Source organism: Artemia franciscana, chromosome 1 (assembly GCF_032884065.1).
Source record: "Artemia franciscana chromosome 1, ASM3288406v1, whole genome shotgun sequence".
Lineage (NCBI taxonomy): Eukaryota > Metazoa > Arthropoda > Branchiopoda > Anostraca > Artemiidae > Artemia > Artemia franciscana.
The window spans coordinates 47,867,118-47,887,420 of NC_088863.1; the positions used below are offsets into that span (position 1 = coordinate 47,867,118).

Consider the following 20,303-nt stretch of genomic DNA (forward strand, 5'->3'; position numbering starts at 1 on the left):
ACATAGGGGCCATTTAATCAGAATGTGGAGCTTTTTTTAAAAGTGCCAAAAAGTAGTATGAAGAGCAAATATTAACGAGGGGGGCAACGAAATTTCGATTCGTTTTGAGTTTTAATGCTGTTCCTTACTTTCAGTTTAAAAAACTCGCTTTTATTTATTTAATAATCTACTGAGGTAACCGGATATATTATATTGCACTTTTTATTGTAAATAAAAAGTTGTAAACTGTAAATATTGTAAACTTTTTATTGTAAATATATTGCACAAATTGTAAATATACGGGTCTAAATTTCCAAAAGAGGCACACATTTTCGTACTTTGAGCATCAATTCTCGTCCCCTCAATAATTTTATTTATGGTTACACTGGATGATTTGTTCTATATCACGAAAGCGCCTGATCTGTCCCACAAGAAAGGGGCTGGGGCATGTTTTTCAAAACACAAATATAAGAAATCATGGGGAAAGATGTGATATTTTGTAGCTTCCAGACTAGGACTCTGGTTACCTACGTACTCCCCCCCCCCCCTACCACTTGCCTGTGTCAGGGTAGAAAATGCTGATATAAAGTAATAGCATGTATTTACATTGAAAAAAATAAAAAATATAGGTAGAACAATCGGACTAGCCAAAAGGTGTGCCTTAATTACTCGTCAATCAGATGATGCCAGCTTTGTCCAATAACAACTCAACAAAACTGTTCTACAGCTACAAGGCGGCAAGAGGCGCAAGGTGATGCTGTCGATTACTTTATCACAAGCAATTAAGCTGAAACAGATACTTGCTTTGCCTGAACTGCTGTATGCATATTTAATAGGGTGAAGTGTGAAGTCTGTGATTTTTCTGTAGCTGCCTGATTCCCAGTGTTGTTTTTTTTTTTTTTTTTTTTTTTTTTTTTTTCAGTGGACTTTTTTCATGGTGTGATCAATCAGTTTGTCAGTTTCGGATATATTTTTCAGTGATGAAATAGCATTTCAGTTGCTAGACATAAAGCAGCCTTGGAGAAGAATTATTGTGTAGGGGAATAATGAACTTGCTTGACTTTCGAGGTATGTATAAATAAATATGCAATGCGTTTTAGGATAGGGACGTCTACATGGTGGGTCTCGGAGCCTGTCACCCTTGAACCCTTATTTTTAATCCTCAAAAAGTTCCTGTGGAAGTGTCTGTGTAAGTCTCCTCCTATAGCAGTATATTATAATATATTATTTGTTTTTTGAGATTTCAAAAGTAGGTTTACAAAGGGAATAGATAAACCTTAGCGTTTGCTAGTGCTGTCCATCGACCGCTGCAAACATATTCATGAAAGATTTAAAATATTTGAAAAGGAACAAAGTTTGAAAAAAGAAAAAAAGAGGATGTGTATTGATCGTCGCTACCGCGAAAAACACTGCATCATCGTCTGTGCCGCTGTAACTTCTTCTTCTATCTGCCATCCATTCAGATTCTTCACATTCCAGATCAGTAAAGAATGGAGTAGGATTGCTAGGTACGCTTCCTTCGACAGTTCGAGGTTCTTTAGATTTTCCGGTAATTTTTTTTTATATTAACCTTATATTCTGTCATTGCTCGAATGTTGGTTTTACCCAGAATTTGTGGTTAAGGGTCTGGGGAAAGGGTCACTCTTAAATTCATTTGAGAAAGAATGCCTGGAATCAGGTAGAAACGAGTTATAAAACGAAACTTCATCACCAGGTTGTCTTTCTCGCCAGATGTTTAAATCAATGCTTGGAAAGCGGTCGGATAATTTGAAAATCTATTAGCTAATGTGAGCCGTTTCATTATATTAGTCCAATTGTTCCCAACCAGTACTAGGCCATACATTTGAGGGGGGGGGCAAGGTAGGCCACGCCCCCTAGACATTTCTAAAACCCTGATGCCTCCTTCGGGGTACTTAAATTTCATTATCTAAAATTTAACGTGTATTCACGTGAAGGAATTTAAAATATCACTAACTTGGTATCTTTTTGCGGTTCATCCTCTATGCAAATCTTATACTAATGAAGATCATTGAAACTAATGAAATTATTGAATGGTAATGAAAATTATTCAAACTAATGAAAATTATATGTTCGTAGCACTTTTTAAACAATAGATGACGTTATTGAAAATACTCTCCTGTATTCTAATTGCTCTTTAAATGTATAAGAATGTAACGTCATTCGCATGGAAATGCTATTTTTTTTTCAAAACTAAGACTCTAAAGAATAGTCAAAGGGTACAGTCCTGCCCGTCACCCACCAAAATATCGTCATGTCCCGCCGGAGGGACTTGCACCCCATGTCGGGAATCATGGTTTTAGTCTATATAAAGCTTAAAGTTTGTGCTCCCTCTTAAACATGTGCTGTTTTTTTTTTTTTTTTTGACCAGACTATAGTTGTAACTTGCATCGAAAGAAGTTGCAGATTTTTTCATTCTTAAGACTATTTTCAACGTATTTTTCAATAAGAGAAAAACTACAAATTAAATTCAAAACTGTAATTTGGTAAATGGCAAGAGAATTTACGAAAAATTAGGGGGAGTGCAAGGATTTTTTCAAACAATTTTAAAAAAAGGGAGACATAAAAACGAATATTTTCAATGTCTGAGAGTTTTTTTTTTACTTTTATCGTGTAAAAACAAAAAAAGGTATTTTTCGCAATCTATAAGCTACCCTCTGCCCTCCCCCCTTCTACCTGGAACCATTTGTAGATGGATCAAGCTAATTGTCAGTTATAAAAACGCTACCAAATTTTCTCGTCTTGGGTTGAAATTTTAAACCATTATGATTGCAAAAAGACTAACATACCAAGAACTTGCAGAGGGACCATGAATTTTAGGTCAGCCAATTACTATGGTACCAAAACCTCCCTAAAACATAAAAAGTACGCTTTGTAAGAGTCGCTAATTAAAGAGATCCGGATTGTAGCGGTAGCTAGCAACTGAGTTAGAAACGATCACGTAAGGCTAGTGGTTTATTTTCACACTCCCCTGGGAAAAAGAAGGCTAAGTGTGAACAAAAGATGCAGTTATTACTACGCATACGTTTTTGGTTAAAGCGTAGAAGCGCTTAGTAAAGTTATTTTCTTACGTAAATAAAAGTTTCAGCAATTGATCTTCAATCCAGGATTAAAACAATTGGAGATGTTCCTAAGAAACAACCTTTGTTCTTTCCTTTTAGAAAGCCTTTTAGACAAACTTTAAACCCCTAAAACCTTACAAATCAGTATTTATCAAAGTTACAGGACTCAAAACCCCTTTTTTACCCTTATTTGTGCTGTAGATTTATCAATGAAAGTTTTGCCTGTATACCACAAAGTGTATCAGTGTTCATCGAAGTTCAATACCCTTAGGGGGAATTGGTTGAGGTAGATATGTTGAAAGAGCTTCTCATCGCATAATTTACACTCTGGACGCCATATTGAAAATTCCATCCGCACAACGAAACTGCTTTGCAAGATGTTAAAAAACAAGAGCTAAGAGCTCTTATGGCACTTGTGCCGAGGTCGGAAAGCCAAGAGCCAAGAGCTTATATGGCATGAGTTCTAGCAAAATTCTAAGGATCAATAGATTGATTTAAAAGGAAAATCAGAGGCTTAATGCCGGTCGGGATTTAAAATAAGAATTCTGAGACACAAAGTCCTTCTAAATATCAAAATGTATTAAGATCCGATCACTCACTCGTAAGTTAAAAATACCTCATTTTTTCTAACTTTTCATCTCCTTTCACCCCCCCCCCCGGAAGGCCGAATCGGGGAAAACAACTTTATCAAGTCAATTTGTGCAGGTCCCTGACACGCCTACCATTTTTTTTCATCCTAGCACACCCAGAAGCACCAAATTCGCCAAAGCACTGGACCCCCCCCCCCCAAAGAGAGCGGATCCAGTCCGGTTAATTCAATCAAGTATCTATGACATTTGCTTATTCTATCCACCAAGTTTCATCCTGATCTCTCCACTCTAAGTGTTTTCCAAGATTTCCGTTTTCCGAGATTTCTGTTTCCCCCATCCAACCCCCTATGTCCCCAGATCCTATTCGAAACGAAAATGGAGCGTCTGAGACATAAGATCTTTCTATATATTAAGTTTCATTGAGATCCGATCACCCATTCGTAAGATAAAGAAACCTCAATTTTCACGTTTTCCAAGATTTCCAGTTTCCCCCTCCAACTCCTCCCAATGCCACCGGATCTGGTCGCGATTTAAAATAAGAACTCTGAAGCACAAGATTTTTCTAAATATTAAATTTCATTAAGATCTGATCAACCGTTCAAAGTTACTAATGCCTCATATTTTCTAGTTTTTCTCAATTAACCCCCCTCCACCAACTACCCCAAGGAGATCGTATCCGGTCCGTTTGTGTCAGTCACGTATCTTGGACTTGTGCTTATTCTTCCCATCAAGTTTTATCCTGATCTCTCCACTCTAAGCGTTTTCCAAGATTTCCGGTCCCCCCCCCAACTCCCCCAGTGACACTGGATCCGGTCAAAAATTGAAATAAGAGATCTGAGCTACGAGGTGCTTCTAAATATGAAATTTTATTAAGATCCGATCACTCCTTCGTGAGTTAAAAATACCTCATTTTTTCTAATTTTTCAGAATTAAGCCTCCTTCCAACTCCCTCAATGAGAGCAGATCCTTTCTGGTTATATTAGTCACGTATTTAGGATTTGTGCTTATTTTCACCACTAAGTTTCATCCCGAACCCTCAGCTCTAAGCCTTTTCCAAGATTTCCAACCCCTCCCCCCAACTTCCTCCAATAATACTGGATCCGGCCGGGATTTAAAATAAGAGATCTGAGTTACGAGGTCCTTCTAAACTTGAAATTTCATTACGATCTGATCACTCCTTCCTAAGTTAAAAATACCTCATTTTTCCTAATTTTTCAGAATTAACCCTCCCCCAACTCTCCCAAAGAGAGCGGATCCGTTCTATTACGTCAATCACGTATCTAGGACTTGTGGTTAGTTTTTCCAACAAGTTTCATCCCGATACCTCCATTCTAAGCGTTTTCCAAGATTTTAGTTTCCCCCCTCCAAACCCTCCCCCAATGTCACCGGATCCGGTTGGGATTTAAATTAGTAGCTCTGAGACACGATATCCTTATAATTATTAAATTTCATCACCCGTTCGTAAAATATCTATCTTGTTTGAAAATATCAAATCCGGTCACCCATTCGTAAGTTAAAAATACCTAATTTTTTCTAATTTTTCCGAATTAACCGTCCCCCACTCCCCCCTCCAGATGGTCGAATCGGGGAAACGACTATTTCTAATTTAATCTGGTCTGGTCTCTGATACGCCTGCCAAATTTCATCGTCTTAGCTAATCTTGAAGTGCCTAAACTAGCAAAACTGGGACAGCAGACCGACAGACAGACCGACCGACAGACCAACAGAATTTGTGATTGCTATATGTCACTTGGTTAATACCAATTGCCCTAAAAACCTATTTAGAACTTTACCAGCACCATAAGTGTCTCAGAGATTTCTCCTCGAGGAGAAATCGCTGAGCTTTTCCCTCTTTCTAATGTCTTCTAGTTAAGCCCCTTTTGCTTTTTGACCTTCTCCTGTCAAGGGGGGTAGAAATGCTGGGAGTGCTTCGAACGGAGTTTGATATGTTTCTACATCCTCCAACGTTGCCGCAGTTCACGAAAAGTAAATCAGACGATACTGGATATTTATTTTATTAGAGACAGGAATAGTTTCAAATTAGAATAGACATCGTTCTCACAGTCTTATAAATCAACTTCATATACTCTTTAAAGCTACACAATTATGAAAGGGCTAGGGTAATGACTAGACAACATATCCACAAATCCTAACTTGGTCTGTATCTCGGCTCCTGAAGAGTTGACTCGCCAGGTTCAGTAACTTTCCGACACAGCAAATATTTTCACTTTGGCCCATCTGTCACTTTCTCAAATGCATAAGCAGTGGATTGAGCACAATTTAAAATTGTGCACACCAGGTGGTGCACGCCATGCGTCGTAAAAGTTTGCTAGACGTGGTGTGAAGTGGTGCAGCGTGGTCTGATCTACCCCAAGCGTGACACAACAAATGGTACCCCGTGATGCACATCAGTTGCTCGGGAAAGGACAATCCCTCGTGATTTTTGTATGGTAATTTTCAATAGTTTTCAGCCAAATATCACTCTTCTAGTTGTGGTGAAGGAAGGTCAATTTTTTCAGCCCTGGTTTCCAAAATTATTTTGTTTTTATAAAATTGCAGGTGGAACCGGCATACCGTTTTTTAAACACCAAACAAAAATAAAAAAAAATATGACAAAATGTAAAATTCTAAAATGAATTAACCCAAATCAATGTTTTTCCGGACGAAACTAGGATTAAATTGAGTGCAGTGCGAAACAACATTACCTAACCGTTGGATAACAAGAAAAAAAGAATTTCAAGGACTTTTAAGAAATTCTACTCTTTTCAACATATGACCTTGGCTGATTTACCCCTTTGCGGCCTTTTTCTTGCCAAACTTCATAGGAGCGTGAAGCAGAAAAATCGCACATGATGAACTATATTCGGGTAGCGGGCTTTTTCAATTTCAACCTGTCCATCTCATACAGTTTGATGCAATTCCGGCACAAAATCCTGAAGGAAGGTTAACGGACAAAATGTAAGCCATATGTTACAAATTGTTCCTGGGTCCTAAGCCCGTTAATTCGTTAGCGACTAGTTATCAAAACTGGTCACCAATGGTAGTTGAAGATGTAAAAGTTAGAGCCTAAAGTAAAACGAAATTTATTTCAATAGTTTGCTTGGATGGTATTTTTTTTACAATTTCTACATAAAACACTTTGCAAGTCTACTCTGAGTTAAATATTTTTGCTAAGTTTATCCGTATAAATTTTAACAGTTGGAGACAAGCCTACAAAAATATTGTAAAGGAAAAGGGAGACAAATCCATTAAGCAATTTCTTTTTAACCATAAAAGGGTCATGCTTGTTCTGACAGTTCTAAAATTTTCGCTTTATGGAATTTATTCCTCTTTCAAAGCGGCTTATATCTGGTCCAACCTCCGACCCTGTATAGTTACCCATGACTCTGGTACTTGCAAGTTGAACATTAAGCGCGAAGTTTTTTGCTCAATCCAACTTTAGATATCAGGGTGGGTATTCACATTAAGCTGCAGTGACCCGTCCAATGATTTTCCTCATGTTCTGTGACTCAGTGACCACTCGAGATCTTCTGAATTTTACTTATTATTGAAACCTTCGAAAAACTCCCATAGATTTTGGCTTTTTGAATATCTCCCTCCCCCATAGAAAATTCCTTTTTAGAGTACTGCATTCATATTTTGGAGCCGGTTCTGTTAATTAGTTTTATACTTTTTGACTTTTTCATTGCTCAAGGTTGTTAATAGCTCTTAAGGTACTAGATCAACCAAAATAAAAATATTTTAAGCCCCCTGAAACCCAGGAGTCTTTTCATGCCTGGAAGCTACAGTTTTCTATTATCTTTCATTTGGTTGTTCAAAATGACATAGTTTTTTAGACAGTCCCTTATTTTTGCCAGTGCTGCCAGGGTGAAGCGTTAAAATAGATAGGAGAAATTAGCTAGTCAATTTTGAAACTGCTTTTCGTCTGTACAAAAGTCAAACAGTAACAATATGTTGACTCCCAAAGATAAACACGCCTTCAAAGGAAAGCTACACCTTCTTATGCTGTTTTGTGCAAACATATACTTTTGGCTGATTTTTGCGGGTTACTTGCCCAAGTTTATTAATTTCAAATTTGACTTCCGCAAATAATAAGATGTGCATGACTGCATATGGTAGTTTTTATTATTAAAAGTTTAAATTCCTAGTTTTTCTCCAAATTTTAAAGATATGGTATGTAGGTTTCCACTTAAGCTGTCCAAATAGTCAGAATTCATTTTCACTGTCATGAACAGTTTAGTTGAGAATAAACGCCATAGTTTAGTTAGCGGAACGGTTGTTCTGCGTTTGCCAGACTTATAAAATGTTAAGTAGCCTATCTGAAAAAATTCTAACCATTTCTAAAACGTATACTTCCACCTTATAAAAGCATCTACAGATCAACTGTCCATTTTGCGAGTTTTACCTCTTTATTCAGAATATTAATTCATTCTTAGCTTTTTTTAGGGCTACATCTCCTCTCTTTGAGAAAAAAGGAAAGTTCAGCGAATTGAGGTATTCTTGAAAAATGATACTCATGTCGCAAAAATCGTCATATTTAATTTATCTTCATCAATGAAGCAATTAAATCTGCACGAATTGTAAATTGTAGGCAAATCGTGAGATAGCAATTATTACAACGGTACCGCACAATTACACAATTATGACGTGCATTACTGACCGATAAACTGATAGCACAAGATGATACAATAATAAGCAATAAAAAAAAGTGTAAAAAGCCCCATGGAAAACTTAAAAATATTACGATTATATTCTTTATTTATACATGCCATCAGCTTACCTTCTATATATTTAGTTACAAGAATTTTTTTTCAGAAATACGTGCAAGAAATCCAGGATTTTCTCGATGTAGACGTCTAACGCTTTTATAAAAAGCATTCATTTATTTATTTTACAGCTGAATTTGGACGCTTAGTAGTAAATAGGGACAGTTGTATGCAACAATTTAGGAAATAAGTTACTACAATGAATTTATTATAAAAGTTATGTCGGGTATCTTTTTTTAGGGGGCTCTTTGTGAAAAGAAAACTACCGTTTGTGTGGTAGACTCAAAGAACAGCAGTGGTTTCGCTATTTTGGACCTTTAGCTGACCCAGAAACTGGATCACCAGTCTCAAATTCAAATTACTAGTCTTGCGACCTTTTTTTCTTTTTACTTCCTTCTGCCAGTTCTCTATGTTTTTTAAAGCTGCGTTTCTTTCAGACAGAATAAAAGCTTAAGGTTTTACAGATCTACTAATTACGGCTATGGTTTTATCCATTTTCAACGCATAATACTCCGAATAAGCAGGTATAGGCATGCGTAAGCAGAATATGGAATAAGTGCAAGGAAATGCTTGACCGAATATGTAGCGTTGTTCCGGAGGTGCTTACGGGGCACAGCTTAGATACCAATAGAGTTATGAAAACTCGATTTATTTTCGGGACACAATGCGTGGTAGCAATACCAGCGGCTGGAGACAGGAAACTGGCAGCACAGCTTAGATACCAATATTGGTATCCAAGCTGTGTATGCAACAAAACAAAATCGCGTAACCGCCTATGGTGTTGTAGTACGATCTACGTGTCGGAGCGCGGGCTTGGAGGAGGCGCCAAGTTCAGGGCTCTATATCAAAAGCTTCTCGTGGGTAAGACGGGAGTTTTCATAACTGTATTGGTATCTAAGCTGTGTTATGGGGGTAGGTAATAAAATAATAAAAAAAATTAGGTGATTACACTATAGGCTAGATATAAGGTAGGCAATCTTTGTTAAATTTTGCTGATAGTACAGAAACTAGAAAAAAAGAAGAATTATACAATTTGGCTCCCCGTTCAATTTTGCTGAGTCTAATGGTTAAGATATCGACACTGATAAGTTACGCGAATGATACTGGTGTGGATAAGGCGCAGAAGTGTTTTTACCCGGTCCCTGAGATCTCAAATTTTTGTGCGATTTTTCTGTAATATATTATGTTCTCTTATAATTCAGCGGTTTACACATGTTTTTGAATTAGGCCCCTCCCTCCCTGAACATTGGAGTTTTCACAACAAAGTAAAATTCCTGTGTAATGTCTGTACTGGGTCTATATTTTGTTCTGTTTCTGTCTACTCCCCTGTTCTCCCCTGTTTCTGTCTACTTTGGTAAAAGATCAATACCAAGAAGTCTAGTGGGTACGACCTTGGTTTTAAAGTTTATTGTTCTTTGATCAAGGCGTTGTTTCTATTCTTAGTCTATAGAGTCACTTTAAATAAAAAAAAAAACATAACAATGAGAAAAACATGAGACAGCGAAGTCAAAAGCTTGTTTTTCTAAAAATCAATTTGGCTTTTCATGAAACTGTGAATGCTATTTTTTTATTTACTGTGGAAATTTTGTTTTGTTTTCTCAATGTCGAAGTTAATTCATTATGCAATGGAAAGATTAGAGTTTAGATCTGTACTGTAGTAAGTTCTAGTAAAAGGAAAGCGATGAAATTTAGTGGTGTTTATGGCACTTGGTATTTGTATTTGACATATAGCGATCGCAAATTCGGTTGGTCGGTCTGTCCCGGTTTTGCTAGTTTGGGCACTTCCAGATATTCTAGGACGATGTAATTTGGCAGGCGTATCAGGGACAGGACCATATTAAATTAGAAATAGTCTCTTCCCTCATTCGATCGTCTAGGGGGGAGTGGGACGGTTAATTCACAAAAAAATAAAAAATGAGATATTTTTAACTGACGACGAGGTCATCAGGTCTTAATGAAATTTGTCTCAGAGCTTTTATTTCAAATCTCGATTGGATTCAGTGACACAGGGGGGAGTTGGATCACAAACCGGAAATCTTTCAAAACGCATAGAGTAGAGGGATCGGGATGGAACTTGGCGAGAAAAATAGCACAAGTCCTAGGTATGTGATTGAAATAACCGGAATGGAACTGCTCTCTTTGGGGGAGTTGGGGGAGGTTTAATTCTGAAAAATTAGAAAAATGAGATATTATTAACTTCAGTACAAGTCATCGTATCTTAATGAAATCTTAATGGGATCTTAATGAAAAGGACTTCGAACTCAGATCTTTTATTTTAAATCCTGACCAGACCCCGTATCATTGGGAAGAATTGGAGAGGGGGGGGTGGAAATCTTGGAAAACGCTTTGAGTGGAGAGATCAAGATGAAACTTGGTGGGAAGAATAAGCACAAGTCCTATATACGTGATTGACACAACCGGACTGGATCCACTATCTTTGGGGGAGTTGGGGAGGGGGACCTAATTCAGTAATTCGAAAAAATTAGAAAAAATGAGGTATTTTTAACTTACGAAAGGGTGATTGGATCCTAATGAAATTTGCTATTTAGAAGGACCTTGTGTCTCAGAGCTCTTATTTTAAATCCTGATCAGATCTGATGACATTAGGGGGAGTTGGAGGAGGAGACCGGAAATCTTGGAAAACACTTAGAATGGAGAAATCGTGATGATACTTTTTGTTAAGAATAAGCACAATTCCTAGATACGTGATTGACAAGACAGGATTGACTCTCTTTGGGGGAGTTGTGGGGGAGGTTAATTCCGAAAAATTAGAAAAAATGAGGTATTTGTAACTTACGAGGGGTGATCAGATCTTAATGAAATTTCATATTTAGAAGGATCTTGTGATTCACAGCTCTTATTTTAAACCCACTACGATATCCGAAGACATGGGGGGAGTTGGAGGGGGAAACCGGAAATCTAGGAAAACGTGAAAATTGAGGTGTCTTTGTCTTATGAATGGGTGATCGGATCTTAATGAAACTTGATATATAGAAAGATCTTATGTATCAGATGCTCCATTTTCAAATAAAGTCGGATGTTGGGACATAGGGGGCTGGAGGGGGGAAACAGAAATCTTGGAAACCAGAAATCTTGGAAAACACTTAGAGTGGCGAGATCCGGATGAAACTTGATGGGAAGAATAAGCACAAGTTCTAGATACGTAGATACAAGTTCGGATCTGCTCTCTTTGGGGGAGTTGGGGGGATTTCCAGTGCTTTGGCGAGTTCGGTGCTTCTGGACGAGCTAGGACCATGAAAATTGGTAGGCAAGTCAGGGACCTGCACAAATAAACATGATAAGTGTCTTTTTCCCAATTCGATCATCTGGGGGGCTGGAGGAAGAAGAAAAATTGAAAAAATTAGGTATTTTGAACTTACGACTGGGTGATCGAATCTTAATGAAATTTGATATTTAGAAGGACCTTGTGTCTCAGAGACCTGACCGCATCCCGACCGTATCCGGTGATATTGGGGAGAGTTGGAGGAGCAAACGGGAAATCTTGGAAAACGCTTAGAGTGAAGCTTTTGGCACACAATCAAGCACGAGTCCTAGATACGTGATTGACGTAACCGGACTGAATTTGCAACCTTTGGGGGAGTTGGGGGGTTTTAATTCGGAAAAATTAGAAAAATTGAGGTATTTTTAACTTTGAACGGTTGGACCGGACCTTAATGAAATTTGATTTTTAATAGGAACTCCGGTCTCAGAGCTCTTATTTTAAATCCCGACTAGATCTGGTGACATTGAGGGGAGTTGAGGGGGAAACCAGAAATCTTGGAAAATGCTTAGGGTGAAGAGACGGGGATGAAGCTTGGTGGTTTGAATAAGCAAATGTCGTAGATACGTGATTGATGTAACCAGACTGGATCCGCTCTCTTTGGGGGAGTTGGGGGGTCCAGTGCTTTGGCGAGTTTGGTGCTTCTGGACGTGCTAGGACGATGAAATTCGTAGGCGTGTCAGGGACCTGAACAAATTGACTTGATAAAGTCATTTTCACCGATTCAACCATCTGGGGGGCTGAAGGGAGAGGAAAAATTAGAAAAAATGAAGTATTTTTAATTTACGAGTGGGTGATCGGATCTTAATGAATTTTGACATTTAGAAGGACCTTTTGTCTCAGAGCTCTTATTTTAAAGCCCGACCGGCATTAAGCCTCTGATTTTCCTTTTAAATCAATCTATCAATTCTTAGAATTTCGCTAGAGCTCATGCCATATGAGCTTGTGACTCTTCGCTCTTCCAACCTCGTCACAAGTGCCATGTGAGCTCTTAGCTCTTGTTTTGTGCGTGTGATGCACGTGTGATGCACTTTCTACCACGTGTGATGCACTCCTTGCCACATGTAGAAACATATTCGCCATTTTCTTTTGACGCATACGGCACACTTTCATCACTTATGACACGTCTCTATAATGTACACTGTTTTTGTAAAGTGGGAATATCCTCAATTTTTGTAGATTGTAGAAAAATTATGGGTCAATTACCAATAGGAATTTGTGCTGCCTCTCTATTACTACTACTAATATTGCCAACTCTATGAAAGCTCTTCTACCACGAAATCATCTCAGACCAGCATCTACTCCGTTTTACAATATTCAGACCTTAACTTTTTATTTCCTTTACTATATTTTCTACTTCCTTTAAATTTGTTCTTATGAGATCCGTCCTCTCCGCTGGAAGGCATCCTGCTTTTGTTTGCACCATTCAAGGTAAAAATTGAAGGCACCTGTGAAAAGTGACCTAACTATCTTAACCTTTATTTTATTATAGCCCTCTGAAGGGGGTCGACCTACGATTTTCGTAGGGCCTATAGTTTAACATAAGATCCTTCTAATGAGAACCTCACCCGATCCTTAGACAGTTCAATCTTTAATAGCAATGTTATTTTAAATAGCTTTCTCATCAAATAGCCCTCCTATAGCCTAAAGAAATAAGATGAAAGGAATTCCTAGCTTATAGGTCAATGGGTGCCTTTCTAAAGTGTCGTCTAACACCATAAAGAAAGTTAAAAAAAATGACAAAAGAAGCTGTTTCAAGCCATCAGGAGGACCATTGTCAACAAAAGTACTGACACCCCTTTGCCTTTAAGGATACAGATAGGGGGTGAACTATTAGAGCTAATAGCCTTTCAAGACTTTATTCCACCCCCTCCCACAATTGTGGGGTATTACGTAATGAAAATGCACACATGGGTGTTTTTTTTTCAAGGTGTTTCTCTCAGAAACCCTTTGTATTCTAAAGATTTCTGCTCCCATTAAGATTCAAAAGGGTCATTGCCATCCAATGGAATTGTGCCCTAGATAGTCGAACGAGGAAGGTCTTTCTAATACTATGGTTTGGGAAAAAGATTCTGCGAAATAACCTACTGTACGCAAGGAGAACCCCTTGTTTGCACATGCTAGAATTATTAAATGTATTGCATGTTCCCATATGATTGATCCTATATCATAAAATATTGGAATTTATATGTACTATCAGGGGTGAAAAAAAGACGAGAGGGGCTACAAGCTGCTTAAATTGTGTAAACGTCTACATATCGAAGTTTTATCCTAAAACAATAAATCTAGATGATACAGACTTTTGTATATACAACTTATATTAATAAAAATAAAATTAAACAGCATTATTAGAACACAGAAAAAGAAGTTAAATCTTAACAACGGAAAAACAAAACGGGAAAAAAAATGACATAGGCTACAATATATGCAAAAAGAACCATGAATTAAAGAAAGGTGGATTTCTTAGCAACCGATTCCAGACGGGAAGGTTAATATTAGAGGTGAATTTAATCCAAATTAAGAACTATTTATAAGAGCTTTTAATAAAAATGCCACTTTTCTTTGATTCAAGACTATGCATATTCACGCCATCGTGACAATATTTGGCTGGCCCACCCCTTAGCAAGCAATTCCAGGGGGGCAGATTTTTGCACATACAGCTAATAAAAACAAGTGTACAAAGCATCATTAAAAATATATAAAAATCAATTAAAACTCAACAAACCGAAAAACCATACATAAAACCGGCTTATTAGGAATAAAATATAACCAAAAAGAACTTTGATTTAATGAAAGGTGGAGGTTCTACCAAGCAGATCCAGAGGGGGTTGGCTGGGTGGGTGGGTTGTTATCAGAGATAAATTTAAATCTTATTATGAGTTATTAAAGAGGGCTATTAATGAAAATTTATCATTTCTGTGACTAGATGTTAGATTTTAGTCACCCCACCACTGAAAAATTCATTTAACACATTCGGCTTTAACGTTAAGCGGCAGAGCATGTTAGTCCAAGCAATTCACGCCACCGTGGCAATATGTGGCTGCCCTGTGACAACCCTAAGATACACATTATCATTCTTAAGATTTTTCCAGACATCTCTTGATAAAAAACTATGGTTTGGGTCCATTGATTAGTGTTTTCGTAAGTAAACCTTTTTCTAATGCCTCAAAAAAATTCACACCACCACGGCATTAAATGGCTCCCCCCCCCCGTATCATCCACGGTACATCCGCTATCATCTAAAAGGGATCGTCAACCGTTTCCCACAAAAATAAGCTTATAAATCTAACATAAACAAAGTCGGACACAAAGGCACACATATGCACACAGTGAGACACAAAGGCACGGAGAGACAAAACACACAGAGGGAAAACACACAAATACCCATCCACACTGTCAGACATACAGGCACACACACAGTTAGATTCATAGGCACGGAGAGAGAGAGACAAAACTGACAGTGAGAAAACATACACACACACACAACCACACGAAGTCAGACATACAGGTACACACACAATCAGACAGAATGGCATGGAGGGAGAGAGACAAAAACACAGAGAGGGAAAATCAAACGTGCATACTCAACCACACAAAGTCGGACAAACAGGCAAACACACACGCACAGTCAGACACACAGGCACGGAGAGAGATACAAAAACAAACAGAGGGAAAAATACATACACAAAGACAACCATACCAAGTCGAAAAACTGGTTCACAAACATTCAGACACACTGGCCCAGAGAGAGAAACAAAACACACAGTGGGAAAAACACACACACACAAAAAGTCAGACACAAATGCACACCAACAGTCAGACACACAGGCACAAAAAGAGAGACAAAACAAACAGAGGGAAAGACACTCACACACAACCACAAAAGTCAAATACACAGACACATACACAGTCAAACACACGGGCATGGAGAGAGCGAGACGAAAACACACAGAGGGGAAAACACGCACGCAAACACACACACACACACACACACACAACCACACAAAGTTGAACGCACAGCTGACAGAAACCACTTAGAAATTAAAGTCTTATTCAAATGAAGGAATGCTACGGAGAATTTTCAGGCTGAATCGCCTACAAGTAATTTTAGGGGAGAGGGGGGATTTTCAGCAAGGATGGAACTTTCTGGGGGGAATTTGACGTGGGGGGTGCACTAAATGCTGGATAAAATTTCCACGGATCTTCATGGATCATTGGTTCGATAGGATCACCCTTAGGAAAAAGAAAAAAATAAATTAACATGCAACCGTGATCCACAAAACACAAAATCCACATTTTTGTCGATAGAAGCTGAATACCACTACAGCAGAATTCTCTGATACTCTGAATCTTATGAGGTGACTTTTATTAAGATTCCTTTACTTTTAGGGGGTATTTCTCCCCTTTTTCAAAAATATGGCACTTTTTATCTGGCTCATATCTTTTGCATAGGAAAATAAACTAAATAAATCTTATATATTTAGAATCAGCATGATAAGTCAATTCTTTGGATATATTTATTGATATAAGAAATCCGTGTTTTAGAGATGATGTTACTATTGAACCACCTCGCTCCTTACAGTTCGTTACCAAGAACTGTAACAATTCGTTACCACGTGTCTCAGGAGTCGTCCTTAAGTAATTGGGACAAAAAGTCAAACTTAGTGTAAAGAGGTTTATAACCTCATACAAATTGTTCCAATGAACTCAATGATATCAGTATTGTCAATTAGCCCGTTGAAGGTTTAGAAAAATATGTAAAGAACAATTAAATATTAATATAAAAACATAATTAAGGGAACCTTTCCACTTACATCAAGTTGAACAACAATATAATCAGATTATAACAAATAGTCATATTTGATGACTCATTTTTGTTACATTTTCAACTTAGAATTCCCAACCAGTTTCGCCGCATCAATCCCCTTGGAATTCTGATTTTTCTATGCGATTATTAGCCAAAAGTTATTTGTCCGAAGACTAAGGTTTGAAAGACACAACAATTACAGTTAATTATTTTCTACTAAAAATGTAGAAAAGAAATTTGTGTTTAAGTACAGCGCTACGACTCGGCTGAGATGAGATTTGATGATTCATCCATTTATGTTAGGTTAGGTTAGTTTGGGTCGGCTGTGTCCAAAGGCGGTTTACAGCAAAAGAACTAGAAACTATCCCTTTGGGTTTTCGATTTTTATTGACAAACATCTTTTTGTCATGGAAGCTATCTATCTATTCCCAGAAATACCCGGAGCTCAAATTTAAATAATATTATTTTTGCATTTTAGAAAAGGAGATAATTTTTGCTATTTTTAAAAGAATATAAACTCTTAATAATATTGAGACCCAAATAAGATATAAAAAAAGTGAATAGTCCCAAATTGTTGGGCATATTTCTTTTAGTAGGATGGGGCATAATTAACCCTTTGACAAAAACTGTCATAGAGCTCTATTTGAGTTCCTGCAGCTGATTAAGGTGATTGGCAGATTATTGTAATTTTCTCTTTCTTTTATTTATATATCTAAAGGACTAAGCTTTTTTCTCTTTCACATTTGTATTTTTTGGCATTATGAGTTTATTGTTGATGACAAACAAGCACAATAAATAACGAAAACCAAAAACCGGCAAACAACCCTGCAGCATCGGGCTATTCTCAGGAATTAATGAAGGGAATAGGTAGGGTCGTATCTGGGCTTTTGTTTTTTTTTTGGGGGGGGGCGAGGGTTGATTTACAAAAAAATATCAAAAATTTGTTTATATTCATTTTGTTATCCTCGAAGGAAAACAGATTTCAGTAAGATCTTGGAAACCTTAGTTGCTCTAGTGTAAAGTCATTAAAATTGTCGATGCACCCTTTTATTCTAAGCTTGAAGATTGAAGATTGCACAGCTTGAAGATTGGTTTATTACTAAGAATTAATACTTCAGTCTTGTGTTTGTGTATAAAGTGCATATGGACTTATTTGAATGCGGATTTTCACGTGATGACACAGCATCAGAATATTGGACACTCCGTGACCAAATTTTACGTAAAATTTTACATACAACATGTGCATATGTGGACGCTGGGCAACCAAGTTGGGTAAATTTTTTATGTTCAAAGTGTTTGGTTTGGTCAGGTGTGTCAATAAAATGTAACTGGACTTTTTGAAATATTTATTTCTCAAATACAGGTTGAGTATTGAGAAACTCTTATTCATGGGCCAAAATAATCGGTTTGTATGCAGTTGTGTCATTTTTACTTATTTTGATTGAACTGTTTTTTCGTAAACGAGTCGATGTAAATGTAAAAAGGAAAAAACATACGATTTGTAAGGAATTTGACACCAAATGTTGAAGTGTTTCTTAGAATTGAGCACAGGGCGGCGGTTCTTTCTGGCAGTAACCTTTTAACCACATTTATGAATTTTTTGAGTTGCACCATTCGACACGGCTTGGAAAACTGCACATGAGAAACCTTTTGACTAAATTAGTATCCAGACTGTGTCTCTAAATTTGACCGCATATCAACCATTAATCTGCATGAATCCCTTTAGCTTGGTAACTGTTTTTCATTGAAAGTATTCTATTTTTTCAGTGTCTCTGTAAAATGCATTTGGACTTCTTGACATGCTGATTTATACTTGGAAGTTGAGTGTTCTCATCTTTTTACTGTCTGACCGGGAATCACTTGGATATGAAGAAAAAGTAACTATTTCGAGGCATTATTTAGGCGATATGTTCTTTGGTCATGGTAAGCATGCTTATTTTCTTTGTCTCCTCCTGTTAAGGAATACCAAAAGTAAAAAGGTTCTGATGAAGGTAAAGAGTGAAATTAGAACTTCAACGAAAAATTCTCAAATTGTCGCTTCAAAGTCTATGCCACAAATATCTATGGAATTAGATAAAATAAACTGATTGGTTTTTCCCTATAATTATAGGATTATACAAATTAGCAGCGAATGCACCATTTGCACGACAGGTAGGCATGAAAAAACAACAACTGCGTAGATTCCTTTTACAGGATCGGATAAAGATTATTCTTTTTTTCTCTCTCGCCCCAAATAAAATTAAAGTTATCCTGAGCCCCCCACCCCAAAAGTCCCTGAAAGTTTCAACTTGAGAGAAAAAAGGGTAGACTTACTAAACTAAAAGTTAGGAAACACTCATTTACGAAGAGAAAAGATTCACATCCCAAGAGCGCATCTAGGATTGTTTTTAGGAAGGTACCATTTCGGGAGGGGGGGAACTGTACACAATAAAAAAAAGTTGTTTATATGCATTTTGTTACTTTTTTACGAGTCAGAAATAAACTTTATGGGGGGAAGTGGTAAACCCTCTGGTTACAGTTTTACTCCAACCCCACATTCTAGTCGATTTCTCCATCTACATGCGTAAAATTGTCTAATATGTTTTTTTTATACTGCAACATGTACCTTTTTTCTCAAAGATGAACATATCCCAAATATTTTACTTTTTGGCAACTGAGAAAAAGATTAACATCGGACCCTAAATCATCACATTGAGATTGGGAATCTGGTGCTTTACCTACTGAGCTAGTTGAGCTTATCATTTGGCTATAAAGCCTTGATCTATCTATATAGGTTTTCTCTAGAGTCACAAACAAACTCTTAACAATTGTCTAGGTAACTAGGAATCTCTCTAGTTTCTCAAAGCCAAAACCTAGTTCATTCATGCTAAGTTGATACAACCGAGAACCCACGTCATGCGGATAATGGATAAGGAAACAGACCTAGGAAATCCTATTGATAAAATTCAGTTTCTTCATCTATTTCTCCTGTTCTAGAAACAAGAGCTAAGAGCTCATATGGCACTTGTGACGAGGCATGGAGAGCTAAGAGCCAAGAGATCATATGGTATGAGCTCTAACAAAATTCTATGAATCAATAGATTGATTTAGACCGGCATTAAGAGGCTTAATGCCGGTCAGGATTTAAAATAAAAGCTCTGAGTCACGATGTCCTTCTAAATATCAAAATTCATTAAGATCCGGTCACCCACTCGTATGCCATAAATACCTAATTTTTCTAATTTTTCCACTCCCTTTAGCCCCCCAGATGGTCGAATCTGGGAAAACGACTTTATCAAGTCAATTTGTGCAGCTTCCTGACACGCCTACAAATTTTCATCGTCCTAGCACGTCCAGAAGCACCAAACTCGCCAAATCACTGAACCCCTCCCCCCAACTCCCCCAAAGAGAGCGAATCAAGTACGGTTCCGTCAATCACGTATCAAGGACATTTGCTTATTCTATATACCAATCTTCATCCCGATTCCTCCACTCAAAGTGTTTTCCAAGATTTCCCCCTCCAACTCCCCCCGATGTCAAAAGATCTGGTCGGGATTTGACAAAAGAGCTCTGAGACATGAATTCCTTCTAAACATCAAATTTCATTAAGATCCGATCACCTATTCGTAAGATAAAAATACCCCAATTTTCACGTTTTCCAAGAATTCCGGTTTCCCCCTCCAATACCCCTAATGTCACAGGATCTGGTCGGAATTTAAAATTAGACCTTTAAAGCACAAAATTCTTCTAAATATCAAATTTCATTAAGATCTGGTCACCCTTTCGTAAGTTAGAAATACCTCAATTTTCAAAATTATCCCC

General features: G+C 37.5%; 1 protein-coding gene across 3 annotated transcripts in view; it reads left to right on the plus strand.

Annotated features, from left to right (window-relative positions):
• Positions 1-688: 688 nt before the first annotated feature.
• The window catches only part of LOC136030827 (uncharacterized), a 134,204-nt gene continuing 114,589 nt past the window's right edge, over positions 689-20,303 (plus strand). Inside the window, exons 1-2 of one of the 3 annotated variants that reach the window (XM_065709876.1) lie at positions 689-1,047; positions 18,270-18,425. In XM_065709876.1, coding sequence (XP_065565948.1) covers positions 18,302-18,425 — 124 coding nt within the window. In that variant the 5' untranslated portion in view covers positions 689-1,047; positions 18,270-18,301. The remainder of the gene's footprint in view (positions 1,048-18,269; positions 18,426-20,303) is intronic. The other 2 variants (XR_010618365.1, XM_065709880.1) reach the window with 2 other exon arrangements.